A 26,892-nucleotide genomic window follows, 5' to 3' on the forward strand; every position below is an offset into this window, starting at 1 on the left:
TTTCCACAGCTCACAAATTCATCCATAATTGCACTACTCCCAAACAGGACACGGACTTGGACTTGTGCATCTGTCCACTTTCCAATTGGCAAGTTGTCACTAGCATTCTGGACTGCCGAAATGCCGTGGATCCGACGTGGCAATCTGATCCGCCGTCAACTTTATCGACCCATTCAACTTATCTCCTCTTCTTCCACCGTCGGATGCGCGTACCTGCGGCTGTTATTTATTTATTTATTTATTTTACCCTCCCTACCCTCCTAACTCGCTCATATACGAAGCACAGTTTAGGGGCACCATTGTCACAAACAAATGGTACCTCTATCAATATCAATCTCCAGTACTGCTAAATCTGCCACCACTATAAATTGGCAGCTCCTCTCTTCTTCCCTCCAATTCACTTCACCATTAATAACTTCAACTTCTCTTGGCTTTGTTCAGCGACTATCGGCCCCTTCTGGCTTTGCTATTGCTAAATACTACCACTATTCAACGGTTCCTCGAATCTTAGCATACAAGGTATGCACAACATTTTAATTCTTCAGTATAAGTAATTTTGTATGCTGCATCTTGATGATGTGATTAGTGAGTGTTAGATGCTACCCGAGAGTGATGCACTTTTGGATTTGAATTTTGTTTTCAGGGAACTGAAGCAGAATTTGGAACGAAAAGGAAAGAAGAAATGACGATCACGCCGGCAGTACGGATTGCGGAAAAGAAGCTGGTGGTGAAGGACAGGACAATACTGACGAACGTGCCGGACGATGTGATTGCCACGTCGGGGTCGGCGTCTGGACCGGTGGAGGGCGTGTTTTTAGGCGCTGAATTCCATAAGGATAACAGCAGGCACGTGGTGTCGCTTGGGACATTGCGTGACGTACGATTCATGGCTTGTTTCAGATTTAAATTATGGTGGATGGCCCAAAAGATGGGAGATAAAGGGCGCGAAATTCCACTAGAGACCCAATTTCTGATGCTGGAAACCAAAGACGGGTCGCATCTTGAACCCGAGAATGGTGGAGACGATGATAAGAAGATTGTTTACACGGTTTTTCTCCCGTTAGTCGAAGGACCATTTCGAGCGGTTCTGCAGGGGAATTCCCAGGATGAGCTGGAAATGTGTCTGGAGAGTGGGGATACCGACACTGTCGGATCATCTTTTACGCATTCGCTTTATATTAGTGCTGGCACTGATCCTTTCGCCGCCATCACCGATGCCATCAGGGCCGTTAAATTACATCTCAAGAGTTTCAGGCAGCGGCACGAGAAGAAGTTGCCTGGAATTATTGATTACTTTGGATGGTGCACATGGGATGCTTTTTACCAGGAGGTGACTCAGGAAGGAGTTGAGGCTGGCATTGAGAGCCTTTCCGCAGGCGGGACCCCACCCAAGTTTGTCATAATTGATGATGGATGGCAATCTGTGGGAGGAGATGAAGCTAAGGAGGAGAAAAGAGATGATGTGGAGTCTGAGAAGCAGCAGCCGCCCTTGATGAGATTAACTGGGATTAAAGAAAATTCCAAGTTTCAGAAGAAGGATGATCCCACCGTGGGGATCAAGAATATAGTGAATATTGCTAAGAAGAAACACGGGTTGAAGTATGTGTACGTGTGGCACGCGATTACTGGATATTGGGGTGGGTTAAGGCCTGGAGTGAAGGAGATGGAGGATTATGGGCCAATAGTGAAGTATCCCAGTATCTCCAAAGGAGTCATGGAGAACGAGCCAGGGTGGAAAACTGATCCAATTGCCGTGCAGGGGTTGGGTCTGGTGAATCCCAAAAGTGTCTACAAGTTTTATAGTGAATTGCATAATTACTTGGCTTCTGCTGGGGTGGATGGGGTAAAGGTGGATGAGCAGTGCATATTGGAGACTCTTGGTGCTGGTTTGGGTGGTAGAGTTGAGCTGACCAGGCAGTATCACCAGGCTCTTGATGCTTCCATTGCTAAGAATTTTCCTGACAATGGCTGCATTGCTTGCATGAGCCACAACACTGATGCACTTTACTGGTATGTTCCTGGCCTTTTGTTCGTACTCCGAAATTTACTTTCAGTTTCTGGGTAGCTCTATTATCTGATTTGTTATTATACTTAGTAAATCGATCGTAAGGATTTCTTGTCAACAGAGCCCTACTTTAGCTGATTTAGGAGAGGAAATAAATATAAGACGCCTCCGAGATATGCGGCACTTTAAAATTATTGATTCGGTTATCAGTATTGAGGATTTCAGGAAACATAACAATCTTTTATGCCTGCGTAAATCACTTGGTAGGCAGAATTAGACACATCACATTGAATCAAATATACTCAGGAGTAGTGGGTGTTCAAATTTGGGTGCTCTTATCATCTGATGGTGTTTGTCCTCATGGTTCATGAAACAGTGCCAAACAGACGGCCATAGTGAGGGCGTCGGATGATTTCTTTCCGCGTGATCCTGTAACGCATACCATTCATATTGCTGCAGTTGCGTACAACAGTGTTTTCCTCAGTGAATTCATGCAGCCTGATTGGGACATGTTCCATTCCCTCCATCCAGCTGCTGAGTATCATGGTTCTGCCAGGGCCATCAGTGGTGGCCCTATATATGTTAGGTGAGATTTGTTAGTGTAGCCACTACTCATCCTTTGTTTGTTAACGACACACTTTCTTTCCGCATTGGACTAAATCTTCATTCTTTTACTGTCACAGTGATGCACCAGGGAAGCACAACTTCGATCTCCTCAAAAAGCTCGTCTTGCCAGATGGTTCAATTCTTCGAGCCCGCTTGCCTGCTCGGCCTACCAAGGATTGCCTTTTCTGTGATCCAGCCCGTGATGGTGTTAGGTTAGTTTTTTTCAATTTCACTGTGTCTTTAGTAGTATTATGTTTGTTTCTCTTGTATTTCCACTCCAAAATAATTGTTATGTTTCTTGTAAACTAAAATGTGATTAGAAGCTTCAAATTCTCACTTACCTTTATCTTGTTTCAGCCTCTTGAAGATATGGAATATGAACAAATATACTGGAGTTCTTGGAGTATACAACTGTCAAGGTGCAGCATGGAATACTGTTGAGAGAAAGAACACGTTCCATCAAACTAAATCTGAAGCCATAACGGGCTACATTAGGGGCCGTGATGTCCATCTTATAGCTGAAGTTGCCATGGATCCTGAATGGACTGGAGATTGTGCCATCTACGGTCATTGGAGCGGTGAACTTCTTACTTTGCCATATAATGCAGCATTGCCTGTCTCTCTCAATGTCCTCCAGCATGAAATATTTACAGTTACACCAATCAAGGTCTTTGCTCCTGGATTTAGCTTTGCGCCTATTGGTCTCATTGACATGTTCAACGCTGGTGGAGCCATCGAGGGAATTAAATATGATATCAAGGATGGAGCTCAGTTATCTGAAGTGGAAAAAGGATATCAAGGGGAAGGTAACGCCTTTGCAGGAGAGGGAGTTGAGAACTTGAGCATTAGAGTGGTTGCTGTTGTCCTAGTGGAAGTGAAGGGATGTGGCAGATTCGGTGCTTACTCATCTACTAAGCCAAGAAAGTGCACTGTAGGATCAAGTATGATTGATTTTGCCTATGATTCATCCTCTGGATTGGTCACCTTTAACTTGGATGATATGCCTTCTGAGGATCAAAAAGTCCACAATGTAGAGGTGGAATTATAGATGCACTGCTCTTGGTGAGACCTGAGCATGATGATGCGCGAGCTTGAGGTGCTATTGCTATTAGTGGCATGCGGATGAAAATGTACCATGATACAGTATCTGAAAAAGGCTCGCGGGATCCAACCTAATAGCCAGAGGGGAGGTCAAGCTCAGATTAATCATCTGTTGTCATGAATACTGTGCTATTTTTTGCTGCAATTTCTTCCACTTGCATAAAGTTGCAGCCCCTGGCTCTTGTTTGAACTTAGATCGATGTCAATTCAAACGATGCTGAATATATCGTTCTCTTTGGTTTCTAATAGTATAAAATGATCTCACGTTACTCCAATGTGATGCTAACCATGAGAACGGAGACAGGGGCTACATTTTTCCGTAGCTGCAAAAGACTCTATACTTTGAGCGCGAAAAACTAGAATTCTTAGTAAAATGATGTCCCGTCCCCTTGAAAAGTTTAGAAGCTGTCCAAATTCAGTAAAAACAGTAATTGTTAAGATCCACTTAAAAGATTAGAGTAAACGAGCCAAGCTGTTCGTTTTTTATTGACGCAAAATGAGCGTTCCACATTGAGAAGTCAACATACGGACCAAACAGATGAACCTTAACAGATGCCTGCTTTATTGACAACCCCAGTAAAACTTCCTCAGCAGTTGCAAAATTGGAACCTTCTTTTGCTCTCATCCTCAACTTCATTCATAATGGAACCTAAAGCAGTGCAAACTAATTTCAAAAGATACCATCCACCAGAAGAAAAGAGAAGACGGGGATTACAGCAGCAGTACTTCAAAAATCTCAGCAAGGCATAATATAATTTCTTGGACTAGGAAAAGGAAACTACCGTATGTTGTATGTACAAATAGAAACCGCATATTATACTTCTCTGAAATGTATACTTCACAATTATGAATAGAAAAAAGGTGTACTTTACTTCCCTTCCTCCCCTCCCAAATGTTTTGACATTTGAAGAGGCAAGACTAGATCAAGTGCTCAAGCGCTATGATGATATTGACATCCTCAACCTTTCTCAAGGGTTCATCAATTGTCGACAAGGTTCTATTCCTGAATCAAGAAAACATCCATTTGAATAATGGGGATAAGCATCATATGCTGCTCCTCAATCCATGCGACTCGTCATTCTTCGAAGTTTGCCTTGTCATTAGAATACCAAAACTGCCCTACAACCTCAGTCTGTGCTTTTGAAGTTTTTGTCATCCTGTTATTTATCATCTTTGCCTTCATCTTCAAATTCAGGTAGACATAGAAGCTCTGCTTCCAATTCATTGCCAAAGTTCTCATCATCATAACCATCATCCTGCTCTATAATTTTCCCAAAGTCTTGCTCAGGTATAAAGTTGTCCAGTTCGTTTCCTGCAAAGTTGTCATCACATCTTTGCCGTTTAGAATGCCTATTTGTTTCCTGTTCTCCAGGCGGCAGGCTCCCAAGTAAATAAGACTTTTCTGTGGAACCAGTGAGCCGTGCGAGCTGGTTAGATGTAATGGATAGAGGGCCCATGCCTGTTTGTTGATAGAACAACCCTTTCTCATTGTTCCAGTCTTCTGCAGTCTTCTCCACTACATCCCCAATCAATTGCTTATTTTCCATATTGTGCTCAATGCTGTGGACATCTATAACCTCACCAGCCTCTGCGACAGGAATTTTGAAAGGATAAGAGTCAACTGAAACATAAAACCAATAGAAAGCAATGAAAGGAAACAAAGTGACTCATGACAGCAGCAAGAACAAAATACGCCTTCGATGACCCCAGGCCCAACCCCAAGACAAAGAGAGAAGATATAAGAGGGAAATAGAAAAATGAAAAATGGACCCATGACTAAAATTTGTAATGAGAAAGGTTAATAAGTTAAAAAGCACAAGAAAAAGTGAGAAATGAGAGAGAATAAAGAAATCTGTGAGCTAGCTGAAAATTCAACGTGAAATCTGTCACTTGGCAAAAAGAGCTGAATTTGCAGTTTGAAACCTATGTCCTCTTTGTGTAGTGTATTAGAGAAAATATCAACTTTGATTAATCACAACTAGATGAAAGCTTAGGAACATAAAGGTTAACTTTCTTGATTGTTCTAGAGGAAAAAAAAAAATGGAATTCAGTCCCGTGCTTCTTCCCACTGTATCCTCAGATTTGCAAATACTGCTAAGACTTGATATTCTAAGCCAATACTTCTTCCTTATGTTAAACATTTTCTTATTTCCTTGTAAAATTATGTGGAACAAGTATGGTTCTTACAAACAAAATTTATCATTGCTTTTGCACTAGTGTACACAGATGACAAGCATCAACAGGTCATGGAAATGGACTCATCCACGCCACTACATACAAAATGTTAGGTAGAATGATCTAAAAACGTACAAATTGATGAAGATACCTTTGATAATTAGTTCCTTAGCAGCTGCATATTCTGATGATTTTCTTTTGAGCAAATCAACATCAAGCTCCAGTCCCTGGAACACATGAAATGTTGTAGAAAACACAGCAATGAGGCAAAATCATAGTAAAATGGGATAGAGCAAAATTTTAAGAAAATAAACCTAAAAACATTACACATTGTTGTAACAGAGATTTGGAACCGTTTATGACTACAAAAACCAAAAGCAGTCCACAGTTACAATCATATAATTTACACACCCAACCCCCAAAGAGTGAGTGTTCTTCGCAGTATTGTTGCACTTTCATAAAAATTACAAACTAATAAACGAACAAACAGTTCTATTGATTTGATACCAAATATGCCTGAAGTAGCCAACACCTCGATTATATTACCATTCTGTGCATATCCAAACCAATAAAATTCTCTATATCAATTTCATTAGAGGGCCTTTGTCTAAAGATATCTAACAACAGGTCATTGAACTTGCCAAGTCCATGTGGATGAAGTCTTCAATCCGCGTATTAGCAAATAACCTGTCGAACCACAAATGTTAGTAAGGCTGTCCAAAAAAAGGTCAAATAAGGAGACTGAGATACTAAGTAATCTCTAACAAAACAAGAGGAAAAAAGCAAAACAGATTAGCAATATACTTCTTGTATGCTACTTGAACACGTGCATTCTGAATGTCTGAGACTTCATTTACCCTCTCTGTTGCAGAGCCATCAGTTATATCCACAAATCCAAAAAGGAACATATTCCTCTGTAGCATATGTTTTACTAAAGCAGAAACCACTTTTATGTCCTTTTCTTTAGCACAGACAATGATGTTCCTAAGCTCCTTCAATTCACCTGTTCAAAGGAAAAGTAAGCATAGTTAGAAACATGTGATTGTACTGTAATTTGTTTTGGAGCACTCCTAACTTCCATTCCGGCCAAAAAACTGATGAGCTTGTCCCTTTTCAGTATAGCAATACCAGGAGAAAATTGCAGTCTGAAAGCAACTTTTACCTTACGAACAACTTGAAAAGAGTTACCGCCTTAATACTTAAACACAGTTTTCAAGAAAAGAAGTCTAGAAAGTTTCATATAATCTTGTTTTTCATTTCGGAAGCCATGAAGCTTTAAAAGGAAAACAAGATTTTAAGGCTCTAGAAGTCAAAATCCCAAACATCTGCAGCAGAAAGATGCTAATAGAGATGCACATACATGGAAATTACTGATAGTGCTTCTAAAGCATGGTAGATATAGGACAGAACATTGACAATTGCAATAAATTGATGATCTAAGAAAATCAATCAAGTATGATATATTTGATGAAGTTCATTTGTCACCAAGAGAATTGCAGACATACGTAGACATAAATAAATCTTGAAAGGAGGCTTGAATGGTTGAGTCTCAAATAAGCAGTAAAGGCAATAAAGCCCACCCAGTCTGTGTGAAAGGGAATTTCCAGACACCATGTATCCTGCATAAAATAAAAAACAAGAGAGATAAGTCCAAGATGACAAAATTTGCCCTTGTTTCCAATTGAAGAAGAAAAAGTGCATGATTCATGTATTGGGATCCTGAAGTTGCATGTATTAATATCTGAAAAGTTTCACATCAGCCACTTGCTTAGTCAGTGGTTTTGCAGTTTGGCTCAGGGGAACAAATAAGATTTTCATGACATTGAGGTTGGCAAGTTTAAGCACCCTGAACAAGGAGCCAAGAGGGATTTTTTATTTTTTTTTAAGGGGGAAGAAGGGGGAGTGCTATTTATAGAACTGACAGAAGTATCAATGTATAAAAGCTTTGGGAATTCCATGTCTACGAGGCTTAGATACATGTTTCTCTGCTTATTGAAAGTGATCATGTCTAGCACAAACATCATATATATAAATGCAATTTCATTTAATCATCATGAAATACAAGCATGATAATGATAGACATAACTCAAAAATTAATTATTGGCTATTCCAACCACCAACCAATATTTGAAGAAAAAAAATAGAAAAAGGAAAAAGATTCTGGGCCAAGCTTAATTTACTGAATGCCAGCCTATTGCGATCAGTCATGTTCAAGCAGCCTCTTCACCCCATGCCGGAAAAACATACATACATTTATCTGAATCAATAATAAACGAGAGGGCTAGTTCAAGGCACAGGCAGAAGAGCAGCTCAAGGAGTATATATACCAATGGAGTGGGCGAAGAGCGACTGCGTAAAGCAAGCCTGGTTTGTCGAAGGACTATCCTCAAAGATGAAAGAGAACTTTCTTGAACGCCAAATTGCCTTCAATTCTGCAAATTCAGTTGATCCACCCTATGCAAACATTAGGACAAACCGACCCCCATTATGAAAATGAAAGAGACAAACTTTTTTAAAAAACCAAATATTACTGCTTAAAAACATAATTAACACCAGTTGAATAATGGAAGAAGTAACTTCTTGACTGAGCAAGATTTTTACCTGAGCAAATTCACTGATAAGCTCATCAATGTCTAGCTTGAATGGCTTCAGGTCCGTCATCATCAATGCTCAACCATCTAACTCACTCCTAACAATTAGTCTCTCCACAAATAATCAATCATCCCATCACTTGAGGGCAGCCCCCCAACCCCTAAAAAAGAAAGGAAAAAAAATCACGTAACACATGTATAATATACTTATTAAAAACCAGCAAAAGATGAGTTGGGAAAAGGAGGAGAATAAACTGAAAGGGTTGGAGAGAGTCCTCAAGTTTTGAAGTCGAATAATCGGCACGGTGATGAAAGAGGAGTAGGGGGAGGCTTAAAAATAAAAAATAAAAAATAAAAAACCGTAATGCTGGCGGATAGCCGTCGAATATTCCAGCTAGTTTTGAGAAGTGGGCTGGGATGGACTGCAGCCCAACACCAAGTCTTTAAGCTTTTTCTTTTGGGCCGCTGGAAGCAATCCATTTTTAAAACAATTAACCCAACAGCTTATCCCTCATCATCTAATTATCCAAGAATTGTACAAACGCCTTCTTATTATTATTAAACAATTGTATAAAAGGGTGAATGCCAAGCCTCAAGAGTGTGTACTATTGGTGATGTGGCCAAACATGATTGGGTGGCGAGTGTTCGACGTTGCTTTTTTCCTTCCTCCTCCTGTTGTACTCCCGTTGGGTTCCATTTTGGTTGTTTCATTTATTTAGTTATTCTTTCTTTCTTAGCATAGGACTAGGACTATAAGGCCTCGCTTTAAGCTATATATATAGGACTACAATATAAATATAGGACTAGAACTAAGACTGCAAGATTAATGTAGACTTGATTGATGATCCAAAGAAGAGAGTGCTAAGAGTAGTGGTTATAACACACTGTGGTTGATTGTAGCAGGTGTGATATGTCTTTTTGAATGACAACGGTTAGGTGGTCTTGGAAACTTAAAATGGCAATTTTGCCCTGAGTATTATGCTGATATTACAAATTCTGCATTACAGCCCCTGTTGCTTTGAATGGCTTGTTTGTGTAAAATTGTCTTTGTAAGTGCTGTCTAATGCTGACAACGAATGACTTTTTACTTTTTGCTGTCTAATGCCCGTACATCCTTTGACCTCTCCCTCTCATCGTCATCATCATCATCAGTTGATCGTTGCCTTTTGGGAGCCCTGTATTATGATTAGTGCTGTTTGTTTTACTTTTGCTTGTTGTTCTCTTCTTCCATGAGCGATGAGCTAAACTCCCTCCTGCTTAGAAGCTTGCTTGCATCTCTACAACTTTCGGTTAACAGTTGGTAGGCATGGTTTACTGCATGCTCTGAATTGTCCGTTGTTCTTTCCCGTTTTCTTTGTTCTAAATTCATGTTTTATCTACTTTTTTTTTTCCCTTGCTGGCTTTTTTTGGAATCTTCTTCTTTTTCCTCATTTAGGAGATCCTCTGCTGTACATGACTGTTGAAATATCTTGCTCTTTTGTAGCTTTTGCTCTGTTCCTATTCTGCTGTCAGCTCCTCCTTTTTTCCAATTCAGGTTAGTATCTTTTGTCGTTCTTTTCTTCGCCTGCATGTTCCAAAATTATTTGCTGCTGTCTGGTATGCTTTGCCTTATGCCACGATTGCTTTTCACTTGTTTATTGCCTTTTTCTAAAAAAACAGCAAGAGATCGTGTCCGCCTTGGTGTTACTATTTTATATTGGCTAAGGTGTTCCTGCTCCCGTGTTTGCCTCAGGTAATGTTGCTTCGCTCGTCACCTTTCTCCCTTGGGTTTTTTTTGCATGTTCTTGCGCCGTTACTTTGTTTGCTTTTAGTATCTGTTGGTGTCTTTTCTTATGATGGACCAAGCAGCCATTTGCCGCTCTTGCATGCTTCTCCCTTTGTGGCCTCCTTGGTCATCTATTTACTCTTTATTTACTGCTTACTGCTGTTTGCCTTCTTTTGCCTATTCTTCCTCTCCCCTTTTATATTTATCGCCTCTGTACTGTTGCGTTAAGCCATGCGTACTGTTGCGTTGCACATCTTTCGTTGCCTTGTTCGTTATTGTTAATTTCCATCTTGCCATGCTCGCTTGATACCATCGGTTTGTTGGTTCCTTGTTTAGTAGCTGGAATAAGATGGATAGAAATGCCTTGCGCCGAAAAAAATATGCAGAAATGCCGCCTGCCAAGAAAGCGGAATTTCTGCGTTCTCTGCGAGAAGCTAGAGCTGCGAAGAAAAAACAAAGCCTTTCCTTCCCTTGTGCTCAACAGATTCTGCCTTCCTGTGTGGAGTCTTCTATTTGTTTGACATATAGTCATGATAAACCTTCTGAAACCCATGATCACATTCATGTCCTTTCTAATGCACTACAAAATAGAGAATGCTTGGTTTCAGTCGACAGTGTTATTACAGATGCTCGCCACTTGCCCTGCATTCCTTCTGCTGTGTCTAATCCCTCCAACCATCATGTTTTGTCATCTCGTAGAAAAAAAACAGGTTCCAGTAATGCACCATTCCCTAACAAAGGTATTCCTTTTTTTTGTGTTTTCTTATTCTTCTACTTGGTTTGGGCTTCTCTTCTTCACATCATTCTTGGTTTTCTGCATTCCTATTGATTGCTATGTATTCTGTATTGCTATAGAAGATTAGCTGTCTCTTGTTTGCATACTGCTGTACTTCTGCTCAGTGAATGTCTTCTTCCTGGGCCTTCTCAAAACACTTGGAAGCTTGCAAGCCTTTTTTTATTGTTAATCCAATGGTGTCTTCTTCCTCTCGCCTTCTCCTGTCTGTATTTTCCACAATAGACAATTTTCTTCCCAAAATGTTGTCCTGTTAATGAAAATAAAATCGTTCATTACCAGATGTTTCCAAAGGTTTGGCTTTCCTTTGGTCCACTCCCTCTCTTAAACAGTCCTTATTAAGTCCTCTTTATTAAATTATTATAAATTGCAAGCCAATTGCTTCTCTCTTTACCTCCTCAAGATTTTCTACTCTGCATTGAATCTTCACATGCAAATCTCTGTTGGGCTGAACTGCTCATCTTGTTCGCTTTTATCATCCACAGAAACCTCTTCTTTTCCAAGAAGAGAGTTTAATCAGCCTCCAACACACTGTGCTCGCACAGGAAGGAAAAGAGATAGGAATGATTCCCTTGATCTATCGTCTAGCCAGAAACATTGTAGTGCGACCGTCGTTAGAACAGAAAATGCAGGTTCGGTTTTGTTTCTTTTTTAGCTGTTGCCATCTTTGCCTCCCGTTCTTCCCTCTTTATACAAAGCTTTAACTCGACCTACCTGTCAACCATATGCAAAAAAACTTACAGGAAGAAAACGCAGGCGTGGTCAGCCAAATCTCTCTATTGTGAACAACATTCCTAATGTATCTTTGGTTTTACCTGACGCTCCTCCTTGTGGCCATTGTGGAGCCAAAAGATTTCATTTGGAACCTCCTACTTTTTGCTGTTCTGGAGGAGAAATTTCCCTTGTAGCTCCTCCTATGCCTTATGATTTGAAGCGCTTATTTATTGGTAATGACGAGGAAAGCTTCCATTTCAGAAATAATGCCTGCACTTACAACAATAACTTAGGCTTTACATCATTTGCTGCTAAATACGATTCTGAGCTAACAAAGAACACGAAAGGTGTTTACACCTTCCGTGTTCAGGGTCAGGTTTATCATTTTCTAAATTGCCTTCTTCAGTCAAATGATAGAGCATCTGGGATTCAGCTCTATTTTTTTGACACTGATGAAGAATTAGCAAAGAGGATTGTTGCCTCTGATAAGTTGCGAGAAAGCACTTTAAGACTTCTTATGCGCATTCTTAGCGACAATCCTTACGCTAAATTCTTCAAAAATTTAAGGCATATTCCAAACGTTGACAACCTTAGCATTGTGCTTAATTGTTATCCCACCCTTGATCAACGAGTTTATAATCTTCCTTCTGCCTCCCAAGTTGCGGCTATATGGACTGAAGATCAAAATGAACCAGGCCATACGGGAGCTCATATTCAGGTTTATACGCATTCAAATAGCAGTTATAGAATTAAACATTACTATGGCTGCTATGATCCATTACAATACCCTATTCTTTTCCCGCGTGGTGAATGCGGATGGCATCCTGGGATTAAAAGAGCCCAAAAAAGAAAGAGAAATGATGCTTCTTGTGAGGAAGATATCGATATTCATCCAGCTTCGGTTGCTTCTGCATCGAGCTTAATGGACCGCGAACAAAGAGGCAAGTTGTTTCCTTGCCGCTTCTAGACTTTTTTGTTTATCCACTATTTTTACATTACAAAAAAAAATCAAAATAAATGATTACTCGTGGTTTTTCTCTAGCTGCCGATCGTGCAAAAAAGGAAGAGGACACGGTGTCAGCTAGAGAATACTATTGTTACAGATTTCAAATGATGGACAGTGATGATTCGATGTTGTTGCACTCACTTAGATTGTTGCAACAATATGCAGTGGATGGTTACGTTAAGATTGAGACTTCTAGGCTTGACTTTCATAGAAATCGGCAAAACAACATTCGTTCGGAGGCCCTCCAAGGAATCCTAGACAGTATTTGTATAGGCCACACGAGTGCTTCTAAAGTTGGCCGTCGAACGATATTGCCAGCTTCCTTTATAGGTGGACCAAGGGACATGAGACGCCGATATCTTGATGCAATGTCCCTTGTGCAAAAGTATGGAAAACCAGACATCTTTCTTACTATGAACTGCAACCCAGCATGGAAGGAAATTCAGGACAATTTAAAGTACCATGAGAAACCTCAGGATAGGCCAGATCTTCTAGCTAGAGTCTTTCGGGCTAAATTTGAATTGCTTAAATCAGAAGTTGTAAACAAGCAAATTTTTGGTGAAGTCGCAGCGTATGTCTATGTGATAGAGTTCCAAAAACGTGGCTTCCCACATGCTCATCTGCTATTAATTTTGAAGCCTGAATACAAACTCCTGAATCCTGAGTCATACGATAGAGTCGTCTCTGCTGAAATACCTGATCGTTCTAAGCACCCTCATCTATATTCTCTTGTTGTGAAGCACATGATTCATGGTCCTTGTGGCGATCTCGATAGAAGTTGTCCTTGCATGAAAAATGGTTATTGTAAAAATCACTATCCTAAGAGCTTTTGTTCCCAAACAACTCATGCCGAGGATAGCTATCCGCAATATAGGAGAAGAGATGATGGTTCAAAAATAAAAGTCCGGAGGCATACTCTTGACAACAGATGGGTTGTGCCTCATAGCCCTTATCTGTTAGCTACATTTGACTGTCACATTAATGTAGAAATTTGCTCAACTGTTAAATTGGTGAAGTACATGTACAAGTATGTTTTCAAAGGACATGATTCTGTCAGTTTTAGGATAGTTTCGCACCATGCTCCTGATGATACTGATGAAATAAGAGAATTTCAGCAAGGTCGATGTAGACACCAAATTTTTGGTGTAATTTCTTTTACTTTTTATTCTCATTTGTCGTGGTTGCTTTTAGTTTTTTTAGTTTCTAGTTTCTATTTTAATTTTTAAGTTTTAACGTAGAAAAATCATGGAAAAAGAGAAAAAAAGGAAAATTGTTCACAAAATACGTTCAAATTTAATTTTTTGGCATTTTGGTTTATTTTTGTTAATTTATTTTGAAAAAAAAAATGATGAGAAATGATGAAAAATGAAAGAAAAGATCGAAAATGGTAATTTTGTTATTTTTAGTTTGTTTATTTCGATGTGTTTGTAATTAAAATTGTTGTTTTTATTATTATTTAGTTTTACTATTATTTTTGTTAAATAATTAAGGTGAAAAAAAAATAAAATAAAAAAAACATCTCCATAACCACGGCACCACTTCATTCATTCCACTTCACATATCAAACCACAGCTGCACCTCACCTTCATTGTAGCGTCCGAGAGCAAGTGAGTGAGAGCTGCTCCTCGTGAGTATCGACCAAAGGAAGCCGCGCGAGCTGCAACCTTTATATTCTGTCCGAGCAAGTTAAGTGAGAGAGATAGAGAGAGAGAGAGAGGGAGAGAGAGAGAGAGAAAGCAAAAGGCAGTTGCGGGAGCTGCTGATCATCACCACCTTCATGAGCTCCAGCCATCAAAACCACAGCTGCAACCATCCGCAACCAGGACCAACACCTGCAGTCCTTGCGCGAGCCGAGAGGAGGAGAAGTTGACAGCTTTCTTGTCGCGTGTATAAGCTTCAATTTAAGGTAATTTCCGAGCTAAGATAACTTGATCAGAGGTAGATTAAATTGTTTATGGCCATGCATGTGAAGTTTAGGCGTTCGGATGATGAATTGAATAAGAGGAAAAATCTGATTTTGAAGGAAATGGGTTTGCTGAGAAGCTGAAATGGAACTGCCGCTTTAATCTTGTTTCTCTGAAGTAATCTAAGCTCATAAATGTGATTAGTTAACTAAAAAACTAAATGATTAAGTCTTGCATGAGGTTAGTTAGCTCGGATTAAGCCAGAAAAATAAGAATGAAATGGATTCTGTTGCATGCAAGATTAGCCGAGAAGAGCTGGACAAATTTCTGGAATTTTGGATGAATGTGGCTGTTGTCCGAATCTGATTTTTGAACTAGAAACGTTAATTAATTAGTTAAGGAGTTGCATGCTGGATTTGAGTGCCAAATACAAGGCTTTGGCCGAAAAAAAAGCTGGATTATGACCAACTAAGTGCTGGAAAAATTTCTGTTGTGCCGAGGGAGTGAAGCTGGAATTGCAGCTTGTTTTTGGAAATTTTCTTTGAAATGATGTTTAGAAATGCCTGAAATATGTGTGTCTTAAGTCTTGTAAGCTATATAGATGTGAAACTCTTGATATGCTGGGAGATTGAACTGGAAATAGTTAAATGAAACTGCTGGAATTTTTCCAGTATAGCCGAGTGAAGAAGAAAAGAATTTTTCCAGTTTTCTTTGGGAATTTTGGGATTCCAAATTGTTGCATTTAAAGTTTGACAAGCTGTAAAATATTCCACACTTGTTGATTTCACTCTAGAATATTTTAAGAGGGTCATGCATGCGATTACTGTTAAGATGATATCCGGAAGTCTTGTCTGAAATAAGAAAAGCTGCGCTTCATTGCTCCTGTTTTGTTCATTGGCTTTGCTTGCGTCTATAAGAAAGTTCATGTTTGGGGACATTCGATGGTAATGGGGGGCAAATTCCTTGCATTTGGTCTGTAAATGACATATTGGTAGAGCTTGTTGGAGTGTTTGCACGCAAATAAAAAATTGCTGCATTTTTCTTCTTACTGTTTCTTTCCATGGCTGTTTTCTGAGCTTGCATGCTTAATTCTGTGTGGAAGGGAAGAAGTGGAAAGTTTAGTGTTGAGTTCATGTCTTTGGGTCAAAAAGTATTTGAATCATGCCCAAGCACTTGCTGGAAAATGCATTTCAACTTGCCAAATCAGTTTTATATGTTCCAGATTTTTCAACTTGCTGAACGTATTTTATTTTTGTTTGCACTGGATTTTGCTCAGTTTTTTTTTCTATTTGTTTGGATGATGGCTTGCTGCCTAGTTTAAAGCCTTGTGCTTGGGTTTGAAATCTGAACTGGAAAACAAGTTGTGTGTTGGGCTTTGTTTAGTTGCTGAAGGCTGAATAAGAAAATTGCAGAAACGTTTCTCACATCATTTTTGCTGCATTAGTTTAATGTTCCATTCGGCAACAGCTTACAAGTCGGTTTCATCACTTTGTTTGTACATTTAAATCTTGGGTTTGATTTAGTTGATAATTGATAGTTAAAATCTGGGTTTGGTGAACTCGTTTGCATGATGAAATCTCGACTGAAATGGTGTAGAAATCGCAAAGAGATTGCAGCAGCCTTTTGTTTTCTTTTCCTTTACATGTTTGCATGATTTTCCAGAATTTGGCATGAAATATTTCTAAATTTTCTACCTGATTGGATGGTGGTGAGTATGAAGTTTGGGTCTAGATTAAAGTTGTGTGTTTGGGTTTGAAATCCGAGCTTGAACAATAAGCTGTGCGTTTGGTTTTGTCTTGGAAGCAAAAGAGAGCATGTTGCATTTTAGTTGCAGTAGTTTAAGTCTCACGTAGCTTGCATGAATTTGCATGGAAAAATTGTTTCAAAATTGCCTCTTAACCCCCTCAAGTTTCCCCTTATGCCAGTATGACCCAAAAATTGGGAAAACCAATCAAATTGACCCCTCAAATTTCTTTAGTTTTTGCAATCAAGTCACTACTTGTTTTAAATTTTACATGGGCTGTTCACCTTCCTTTAAATGCCTTGGATTGATTCAATTTCATGTTTACTTTTATCTTTTGTGATTATTTCTTGATTAAAGTGATGCTTTGACTCTTTTATTATTTTTGAGGGTAAATAAGTGGTTCCATTCCATTTGGGCCCAACTCAAGGGAGGTACACCCTAATCCTTCATTTCTTACTTGATTTTGACTCTACGTGCTCCTATGTGTTATGTGTGAATATGCATGCTTTAATTCGCTTTTCATTTCATGTTTAATTGCCTATTTCGCTTTCTTTTTATTTCATTTTTCTTAATTTGCAAGTGATTTGAAGGCACTTGAATACCAAGTTGTAATAGCTAGGTTATTATTTTTATTTTTATTCCGTTCCCCCTCCTAGATTGTATAGGCCTTCTTCCCCTAAAAATGTGATAGTTAGGGCCTTAGTTGCCTTATGTGTCTTGCATGTCTATGTGCTATATGTTTCATCGCCTTCTTAGGTTTTGGCATCTAGATATGCATGCTAAATGTTATGTGCTACGTGTTTATAAGTGTTTGACATGTCTACTCGCTTTCCATGGTCATGAATGAATGTGATGGACGAATGTACGTTTCCACTAGTCCAACGCTAGTCGGAATTCATAGAATGGGCTAGTCCAACGCTAGACCCTTAGGGGTTTCCCCTCGTTAGTACATGTTTGTATGTTCATTACATGTCATGCATTCTTTTTAGTTTTGTCATTTTTTGCATGCCCCCGATTCCCTTTCCCTTCATTTTAGGCCTTTGCATTTCATGCTAGTTATAGGGTCCATTTGCCTGAGAAACCCCCTTGGGTAAGGGAAACGAGCGAGTGTGGCTTCAAAATAGCCTTAGCACGCTAGTTTTTCCTTCTAATCAAAGGGAAAATTAAAATCACAAAAACTAGAGGTCATTCCCGTACCCGACCTGATGCATTCCTCTAAGTTCATGCATTTTCATATCATTTTCTCACTATTTTCCTCACTAATTATATATTTTAAATCCACATGTCATATTCACACACTTATTCACTTTCTTTACTTTTCACTTCACACATTGCACCTATTTTACTTATATATTTACTATTTTCATTCACTTGCACACGAGCATTTATATTTCATTCATTTGCACACAAACACTTTCAAATTGCACACATGCACTTTTTTCTACACTTTGCACACTTACACTCTCATTTGAGTCCTCATTTGCATCATTCATGATTTTCTATGAGGACTTTCCTTATTGGCCATCACGACTCGTGTGAATGGGACCAAAAGCCTCATAAGAAACATTTCTTAGACTTAGGATTGCATTTCTCATTCATTAGTCAAATCCAATTTGCAATACATACTTTGGGTAGAAAATATAGGAAAATAAGGGTTAAATCACGCAACTAGCCTTGGTTAGGTCGAAGGGGTGCCTTGGATTTTTATCCTTGCCTTCCCCTTCGTCAAATGTGACTCCCGAACCTTTTTCTTTGTTTTACGTGGACTAGGAGTCGTTTAAAAAGGGTTTTCTTACTTTTTTCTTTAAAAAATTCATTTTTTGGGTGACTTGGTACACCCTAACTCTATACCAAGTGGCGACTCCATTTTTCATATAAAAACCCTTTTTGAATTATTTTTCTTGGGTCAAATCGTCGCATTTTCAAAAGTCCCATTTAGACCCATTTTTGTTTTTATCAACAAAATTCATTTTTCCCAAATCAATAAAATTCAACAAAAAAATAATTATTTTATTTTTTCCAAAAAAAGTGGGGCGCGACAGTCGATGGATTTCGCCCCCTGAGACATTTTGTCGCATCTTTGAATTCCGCTTAAGCGAAATAAATCCAGCAGTCTATACTCTTCAGGTACATCTTCCGGACCAGCAGTTTGTTTCGTTCGACAAAAATTCGGACCTGCTGTAATTATTGAGCAAAGTTGATTTTTCAAAGACCATGTTAACTGAATTTTTTTATATGAACAAAACAAATGTGGTTGCACAGAATCTTAAGTGCCTTTACAAGGATTTCCCTCAACATTTTGTTTAGTCTCCTAAATATAAGAAATGGTCTGAAAGGAAGCGTTGAAAAGTGATAGGTAGAATGGTTACTGTTAGTCCAGCAGATGGAGAAAGATACTACCTTAGACTTCTTCTGAATCATGTTCATGGACCGACTTCCTTTGATCATGTTTTGACGGTTGCTAATCAAAAGCCGAATTCCTTTAGAGAAGCTGCTTTAACATTAGGACTTTAGCAATCTGATACTTACATAGAGGATACGCTTCAGGAAGCTGTGACCTTTCAAATGCTGACTTCCTTAAGATTGCTATTTGCTACTATGCTTGTTCATTGTTCTCCTGTTAATCCTTGCCTGCTGTGGGAAAAATTTCGGCATGAGCTCTCTGCAGATTATCAGCGGCAATCCTCATTTTTTGTCCTTAATGCTTCAGAGATCGAGACAAGAGCTCTACAAGACATTAACAGGTCGTTGGAACAAATGTGGAAGCGAATTATTGATTACCAATTAGTTCCACCTGGTTTTGACTCTTTTGATCGTCAACGCTTGACAAAGGAAATTGACAACGAAAGTGCTTTACATGTTGCTCCAGAAGATTTGTTAATGTCTCTCAAGTTAAATTGCGAACAAAAACATGCTTATGACCTGATTCTTGCAGCATGTTTCTCTGGTCAGGGCAAGGCTTTTTTTATTGATAGGCCGGGAGGCACTGGTAAAACATTCTTGTACCGATCACTACTTGCTGCATTAAGATCGCAGGGCTATATTGCCATTGTTGTTGCCACTTCTGGCATTGCAGCGTCTATTCTTCCTGGAGGGAGAACAGCGCACTCAAGATTTAAGATACCATTGGACTTTTCGAAAAATAAGGCTTGTCAACTCAGCAAACAAAGCAGTGTTGCCAAATTGCTTTTTGAGTGTAAACTTATTCTTTGGGATGAGGCATCAATGGCTAAACGAGAAACGATTGAAGCATTTGACGATATTCTTAGAGACATAATGGATTATGGTTTGCCTTTTGGAGGGAAGGTTGTCATTTTTGGTGGAGATTTCCGGCAAACCTTGCCAGTCATTGAGCGAGCGACGAAGCAAATCCTCGTAGAAGCAAGCTTTCCTAATTCTGTCCTCTGGTCTAAATTACACAGGCTGAGACTCAAGCAGAATATGAGAGCCATGTTAGATCCTGCTTTCTGTCAATTCTTACTAAGAATAGGCGAGGGAAAAGAACTTGTAGGTGCAAATGGCGAAATCACTTTAACGCCTGATATAGTTATTCCATACTACAATAAGGAAGAATCTTTAAACAGGTTGACGACTTGCATACAGTTATACTTTATCTATCTGATCCCTCTTTTTTCCCCTGTCTTTCATTCATTATAGCTATTTATAATTTTAAACAGGTTACTTGAAAGTGTTTTCCCAGATTTGCAGCTGTATTTTAAAGATTCTTATAGCATAATAAATAGATGCATCCTTGCTCCAAAAAATAGCTCGATTGATGAGCTCAACGAGTTATTAATAAACAGATTTCCAGGAAATCTTCAAGTTTATATCAGTTCAGATCGGACAGTTGAGCAGTGGCATCAAGGAGACTATGAAGATTTTCTAAATTTGTAAAATCTAAAAAGCCTTCCTCCTCACAAGCTGCTGCTAAAAGAAAACTGTCCTATTATGCTATTAAGGAATTTAAATCCTAATTAAGGGTTATGTAACGGCACAAGATTAATATGTAGAGAGCTAAGTTCAAATATTATTTGTGCAGAGATTGTGTTTGGCACTCATGCACGAAAAACAGTCTTCATTCCAAAGATACCTCTTCAGACATCTGACAATGAAAGGAATGAAATTCTGTTCATAAGAACTCAATTTCCTGTCCGGCTTTGCTTTGCGTTAACCATTAATAAATCGCAAGGACAGACTCTAGATTATGTCGGCCTTTACTTGCGTGAACCTGTTTTCTCGCACGGACAGCTATATATCGCACTCTCTAGAGCTAGAACAGCTGCTGATCTTAAGGTTCTTCTTGTTCCTGGAACGTTTGATGAGAAAAAGATTGACTGCAAAACTAGGAATATTGTCTTTAATGAGATTTTTGCTTTGCTTCAGCAATAAAGAATCTGTCTACTTTAACTATGCATTGGAATGAGGTGCATATTCAAATTTATCTTTCTTCAATCAATATACTGTTACACTTGCCTTATTTATTTGCATTCGCTTATCTGTGTTTTTTCCTTGCTGCAGAATGACCAACCTACTACCTATCCGAGACATTGTCCCTTTCATGAAGAATTGGAGTTGTCTCATCACTGTTCAGGAAAAATAACAGATTACTGACTCGAAGGGCACACCAACAAAAAAATAGAAATGTATCTTTTATGATGCAGAGGTTAGCAGCCCTTTATACCCACTTTTTTACACGCAATTGTTTAACAACATATTTTTGTTTCTTTGACTGATTGTTCACCTAACAATTGTGTGCCCCAGGGATCAAAAGTTGAAGCAATAATCTTCAATGCTGATATTCCTAAAATGAGTCCACTTTTACGTGTTTATAAAAAGTACAAGATCACAAACGCTGAAGTGAAGCCTATCCCAGTAAAATTTCAAACAGCTGACATCACTATCCAATTGGTCATCAGCACTAAAACCATCATTGAAGAGCTAAATGGCGCTGATAATGATATCATGCCTGTGAATTTTAACTATACAAAGTTTACTGATTTAGTGCATCATATGGATGACAAGAATAAATCAGTTGGTACATCTCTTAAGAATTAATATTGCTGTACTTGCTGCGTTATTAGTTCCTCTTCCATTATGCTGGTTCTGTTTTTGCAGATGTGATAGGCATTGTGATTGCTGCACTGGACAAGAGGACATTAAATAGAAACTCAAAAGAATCAAATGTTCAAAAGTTTGTCCTCCTTGATGAAGAGTAAGTATCTTATTTCTTATCTTAATCCTAGATCTCAATTAAGTTATTTCCTATTTATTATTACTTATATTGATAATGATTACAGATCACAAACAGTATTGCTATCTTTATGGGATGACTTTCTTGCTAATGAAGGACAGCAACTACTGTCTAACCTTCACAGCTATCCTGTCATTATCGTGCGCAGAATTAAAGTGAATAATTACAAAGGTAATTTTTTCTTTAATGTTTTTATGTCTTTCTTGTACACACTCTTATATATACCTTCCGCAGAATCAACAAGATGACATTAATGTTTATTCTATAGGAGTTGCATTGGGTATTTGGTTTTATTCTGTCATACTTGTTGATTCGCCTATACAGGAAGCAAGGGAGCTAAAGAACTGGTATATTGCATTCCAATGGCCTATTTTTATCTCATAAAACAACAACTATATCTGCTTTTTCCCTTTTTACATACTTCCTGCATTTTCCTTCCTTGTGCAGGGCGATCAGAAATTCTCAAATCATTGCAGACGTTCTTGCCAAAAGAGATTACATGAAGTTCAATCCTACAATTTCTCTGAAAACTGATCAAAAAACTACTTTGATCTGTAACGTTAACCCATCACAGAAGGTGTTAAAACAATTTCTCCACATTTTCCTTTACACTTCGCTGCCGCCAAGCTTACATTTTTTCCCTTGTGCTTATTCATATTGCAGACGACTTGGGTGAGAGCACGTTTCTACTTTGAGCACATATTCCAAAAATACTGGTATATGAGTTGTAAGAATTACTATCGAACCACGGCAGCAGATTATCAAGTTGAATTTACCTGCAACTCGTGTAAGGAGAAGCAACCAGCTGTACCTAGGTGCTCATTCATAAGTGCTTGTTATGTGATTCTTTCTGCATTTTGCATAATGACAATTTTGCCAATTACTGATTCCCTGTATATTGATTATTTTTCCAGATGTCGCTTTGATGTTGATTTAGTTGATAACAGCGGAGCTATACCAGCTTCCATTTTTGGTGAACTGGCAGAGAAACTTTTAACGTTCAGCTCCCTTAAAGCAATGCAACATTTTAATGAGATTTTATTTTGTCCCATAACACTTGTTCACGGGCCTCTTATGAATCTGCTAATACTTTTTCCCCCTTCTTGTTCCCAGAATGTCGAACTCCCTCTTGACCTTGTTCATGAACAGCTGAAATCAAAGATTTTTCTGGTTTATATAAAGCCTGTGCAAGCACAACTGGCAGACGCTAGGCAACGTTATACAGTGATATATTACTATGAAACTGGTGATGGTTCCAATTCAACTGAGATAACAAACGAACCAAAGAATGATTTGACGTTGCTTAATGACCAGTCTCCGGCGCTGCAACTAATTGATCCAGGTAAATAAACACATACTTTGAGTTTCTAATCAACAAACATGTTTTCCCTGAAATAGCTTATATGAAATGCAAAATTTACTTGCTACAGAGGAAAATACTCTAGCTTCAAAGATTTGCAAGCGCCTTTCTGAAAAGTTCGATGAAATAGAGAAACTAAACGACAGCAGCTCCCTAGATGAAGCCACCAGCTCTGCTAAGAAATCAAAGCTAAACTAGATCAGAACTATTCATCTTCTGTCTCCATAAGATAGATGCACCTTACAAGTGATTTGCACTGCTGCCTTTTGCTAAGTTTGTTACAACGATCGTTATCTCTTCATGCACACTATTCTTTTGTCTGTACGTATCAACAAACCAGCTTCTTTTGATATATCAGAATGCTTTCAACATTCAGCCTTATTTGCTATTAACTCTATGTAAGACAGATTATTGCGTAGTTACTATGTGATGCTTCCTTTTTTTGTTTAGATTACACATTCTGCTACTTATGATGCCAACTTATTTACTCATCGCTATTATCTACTGGGTTGCAGTGATTCATGTATTAAGAAGATCAAAATATATATATGATATATATGTAGCAATGTCCTTTATAAGCTTCAGTTCAACAAACAAACCTCAACGCTTAATACTGTCCTATTCCAGTTCATGTACTTATACTCATCAAAAAATTTATGGCAACCGTTAACAATGATAATAGAAGTTTTGTTTTCTTTTCATTAAATATATATACAATCAGTTCTTTATTCATTCAGTACAAGATGTCCCAAAATTAAATAACGCACAGTAAAACAAAAAACCTGCAACTCTCTACAAACAACCACCTTTGCTGTTTACTATTTCCTTTTCATTCACCCAGTTAACAGCCTTTCTGATGTATATACTAATAGCGCCATACCAGCTTTTTCTCCTGTTATCTTTTCTTCTTCTTCTTCTATCCCTTTAAAAGCACAGAATACATTCCCTACTGCATCAAGTTCACAGCAACCAAACAGCACCTTAAACAGAATACGTTCTCCTCAAATGTTGTTATAAAGGCCAGGTACATCTTTTCTTTTCTTATAAAACAAAGGCAATCAAACTATCCGTATATAAATCTTTAATCATATTTTGCTTGCTTTCATTTGCTCCATCAAACAATTCCACATTTTGCCTGCTCAGTCTCGGCTATTACTTGATCAGAAACAAAACCACATAATCATCCTCAGATTTAGAATGCAGAAATGTCATTGAGGAGGGAATCCATGTACCTGACTGTAAGTTTGTTGTACACTTTGGTCTACCAAAAACAGTTCACAGTTATGTTCAGTCACGTGGACGAGCTCGTCAAATGGGCTCTCCATTTATTGTCATGCTTGAGAGGTGAAGACAATTTTCTCTCTCACCTCCAGATTTCAAGATTTTGCAAAAAATAGCTGCTGTTGCTAACACTGAATTGTTTTTGTCCAATCAGTGTAGTTTGCCTCTTTTAAATTGCAGGGGAAACATCACACAAACGTATGACTTGTTTAACCTCATTAGGAGTGAATTATCAATGAAGGATAAACTAGAAACCAGTGATCCTGAAGCTTGTGTTAAAAAATCTTGTCTTATGAAGGAAAAAGATACATATATGGTGGAGGCAGCTAAAGCATCAGTTGCTGCAGATTCAAGTGTTACCCTATACAGAGATATTGCGACAAACTCCCAGGAAACATGAATGTATGCTTGATATTATCAAATCTATACAGACGAAAAAAGTCTGTGATTAGGGGATGGTTTCTTGATGTAACTTTTTCTACCTTACTTGAATCACTAGTGATTCTTGTTGGCAGGTACTTCACTCCAAAGCCAATGTATCAGTACTGACTGGTTGAAGAGTCATATCAATGTCAATTGACATTGCCTCCAAATGCAGCATTTCAAACTATGACTGGCGCTCTTTGTAGGAATACTCTTTTGTCCAAACAGCTTGTGTGCTTGGAATCATGTAAAAAGCTGCATCAGATGGGAGCTCTCACTGATCATCTTCTTCCTATCAGTGAAAAGCCTTCCCAAAGTAGTTCCCACCCAAATTGATTCCCTTTGTTAGAATTTGCAGCTAGAATTATAAAACTTTTGTCAATTATTCTGTTACTTTTCTGGCTAGACATTTTGCTGCCGTTTACCTTTTTCCAGCTTTTCAATCTTTACATTTCAAGGACATGCTCATTACCCTCCAGTTACACCAAAAAATAACAATAACAATTTTACTCCAGAGTTATCTATTTTTACACACATTATTCAATAGATAAAACAAATATAATATCAATTATAACACGTACTTCTCTGCGCATCGACACCCTAAACTACTAAACTGCTGGTCCAACAAACAACCTGTTATATTTCTTGTTCTGTGATAAACAGTTGTTCCTTAGTAGTATAAATCTATAGAGCCTCTTCCATCTTCCATTCATTCTTTATATGTGCATGCCTTTGTTTTCTTCTTAACTTAACACATCAAACATCAGATTTGTCCCTCAGTTCACCAACAGGTTTTTCTTCTAATCTCTTTTGTTATCCATGCATAGCTGAAACTTACACACCTACATTCACCAACTGCTCTCATTCATATATTTATTACTTCTACTTCGTAAATAGCAGAGACTTCATGGCCGAAACATCTATCATTTCTGTGGATTCCTCTCACGCCATAAGCAACGCTCCACAAACATATTGCTTTCTTATTACATGCAAGAATAGAGGACAGGTAATAATATTTTTCTGCAATTTAATAGCTTTGTTATTATTTATTCTTCAATCCACGTTTAAACATGAGCTTTCATTTTATCCAACATACAGTCTTTACCTGTTGAGTTTCAAATATTGCTCGCACAACACGATGACAATACAATCACCTTCAGACATGCCTTGCACAGATGGAATATCTCAGTCAGAAATAACTACTTTGAAGAAGGATGGATAGAATTTTATCAGGACAACATTATCAAACAACATGATATGCTGTTGCTCCGCCATGGCGGAGATCTAATTTTTGATATTATTCATTTCTGCGAGCTCAAAAAACAAGTGTATCTCCGATGGACAGTTTCCCTGCCAGATCTTTTCCATCAGCAAAGCAGTATAGGTCCACAAGCTACGTTTACCTTTCTAATTTAAAATTCAGTATATACAACTTACTGTACCTTACAATATCATTCTTTCATCTTACCAGATCCTGCCTTCTTATCACTTCATCGGCAAACTGTTTCGTCATCGCTCAGCCCAAATTTCTATCAAGATTTGTCCAATTCAATTTGCTTTTATCAACCATTTGACTCAGCATATCCAAATTCCTTGGTAACAATCTTTTCTGCCTACCGTTTGTAAGCACATTTTCTTTAGACAAAATAATTTACTCTCCTGGATAAACTGGCTTACATTCTCTTATTTGTAGAAACTCCCTCGATTTGTCCATCACTTTCTAAATGCTGAGAGAACTCCAACTATAGTTCTAAAAACTGGCCACAACATCACTGAGGTTGGGATAAAGGCCAACCGCCTGAAACGAAATTGGAGAAAATTTGTTCTGGACCATCATCTACAACATAATGACACGCTTGTCTTCATTCCAGAATCACAAGCAAACTTTGCCGTTTTAATTTTTGATAGTAATGGAGTTGAAAAGGTTTTTCCTTGGTACAATATTTTCTCACTGTATTTTTATGGTGGACGAATATCCACTTACATATCTAATGCTCAATCAAATGTATAATTAGCTTATTCTTAGCGTGTTTCTCCATAACAAAACTCTTTTGATTTTCAATAGCATGCATAGCCAACATTTTATTCTGCACACGAATATATTCCCCTGCTACAAAAGATGCTCAGATTCCTGACAATGGAATGAGTTATCCCAACCAAACATCACGCATGA

The 26,892-nt window shown here is 38.3% G+C and overlaps 2 protein-coding genes across 3 annotated transcripts; one reads left to right on the forward strand and one right to left on the reverse strand.

The window, feature by feature from the left end:
• Window positions 1–257: 257 nt before the first annotated feature.
• LOC113774800 (probable galactinol--sucrose galactosyltransferase 6) lies at window positions 258–3,987 on the forward strand. The gene is made up of 5 exons (XM_027319424.1): window positions 258–519; window positions 644–2,010; window positions 2,382–2,591; window positions 2,689–2,823; window positions 2,969–3,987. Exons 1-5 carry the CDS (start codon window positions 313–315, stop codon window positions 3,657–3,659), a joined length of 2,610 nt encoding a protein of 869 aa, XP_027175225.1. The 5' UTR covers window positions 258–312; the 3' UTR covers window positions 3,660–3,987.
• Window positions 3,988–4,251: 264 nt separating this feature from the next.
• Window positions 4,252–8,657, reverse strand: LOC113774801. 2 transcript variants are annotated; one of them, XM_027319426.1, is made up of 7 exons: window positions 8,489–8,657; window positions 8,215–8,319; window positions 7,393–7,506; window positions 6,692–6,890; window positions 6,529–6,574; window positions 6,039–6,114; window positions 4,252–5,300 (listed from the first exon to the last, which is right to left on the reverse strand). In XM_027319426.1, exons 3-7 carry the CDS (start codon window positions 7,499–7,501, stop codon window positions 4,873–4,875), a joined length of 858 nt encoding a protein of 285 aa, XP_027175227.1. In that variant the 5' UTR covers window positions 7,502–7,506; window positions 8,215–8,319; window positions 8,489–8,657; the 3' UTR covers window positions 4,252–4,872. The 2 variants fall into 2 exon arrangements, with proteins under 2 accessions (XP_027175227.1, XP_027175226.1); XM_027319425.1 differs by having other exon boundaries at window positions 8,215–8,341.
• Between the last annotated feature and the right edge of the window lie 18,235 nt (window positions 8,658–26,892).

The sequence above is a fragment of the Coffea eugenioides genome, chromosome 6 (genome assembly GCF_003713205.1).
Source record: "Coffea eugenioides isolate CCC68of chromosome 6, Ceug_1.0, whole genome shotgun sequence".
In the NCBI taxonomy this organism is placed as follows: domain Eukaryota; kingdom Viridiplantae; phylum Streptophyta; class Magnoliopsida; order Gentianales; family Rubiaceae; genus Coffea; species Coffea eugenioides.

Excerpts from the sequence above, each read along its gene's own strand:
- LOC113774800 (XM_027319424.1), top strand. The coding sequence starts at position 313 with ATGGTACCTCTATCAATATCAATCTCCAGTACTGCTAAATCTGCCACC. Across the intron at positions 2,011-2,381 it reads AACACTGATGCACTTTACTG|TGCCAAACAGACGGCCATAG; the intron begins GTATGTTCCTGG and ends TTCATGAAACAG. Across the intron at positions 2,592-2,688 it reads GGTGGCCCTATATATGTTAG|TGATGCACCAGGGAAGCACA; the intron begins GTGAGATTTGTT and ends TTACTGTCACAG.
- LOC113774801 (XM_027319425.1), bottom strand. The coding sequence starts at position 8,551 with ATGATGACGGACCTGAAGCCATTCAAGCTAGACATTGATGAGCTTATC. Across the intron at positions 6,891-7,392 it reads CAAGATTTATTTATGTCTAC|GTGAATTGAAGGAGCTTAGG; the intron begins GTATGTCTGCAA and ends TCCTTTGAACAG. Across the intron at positions 6,115-6,528 it reads ACTTCATCCACATGGACTTG|GGACTGGAGCTTGATGTTGA; the intron begins GCAAGTTCAATG and ends CATGTGTTCCAG.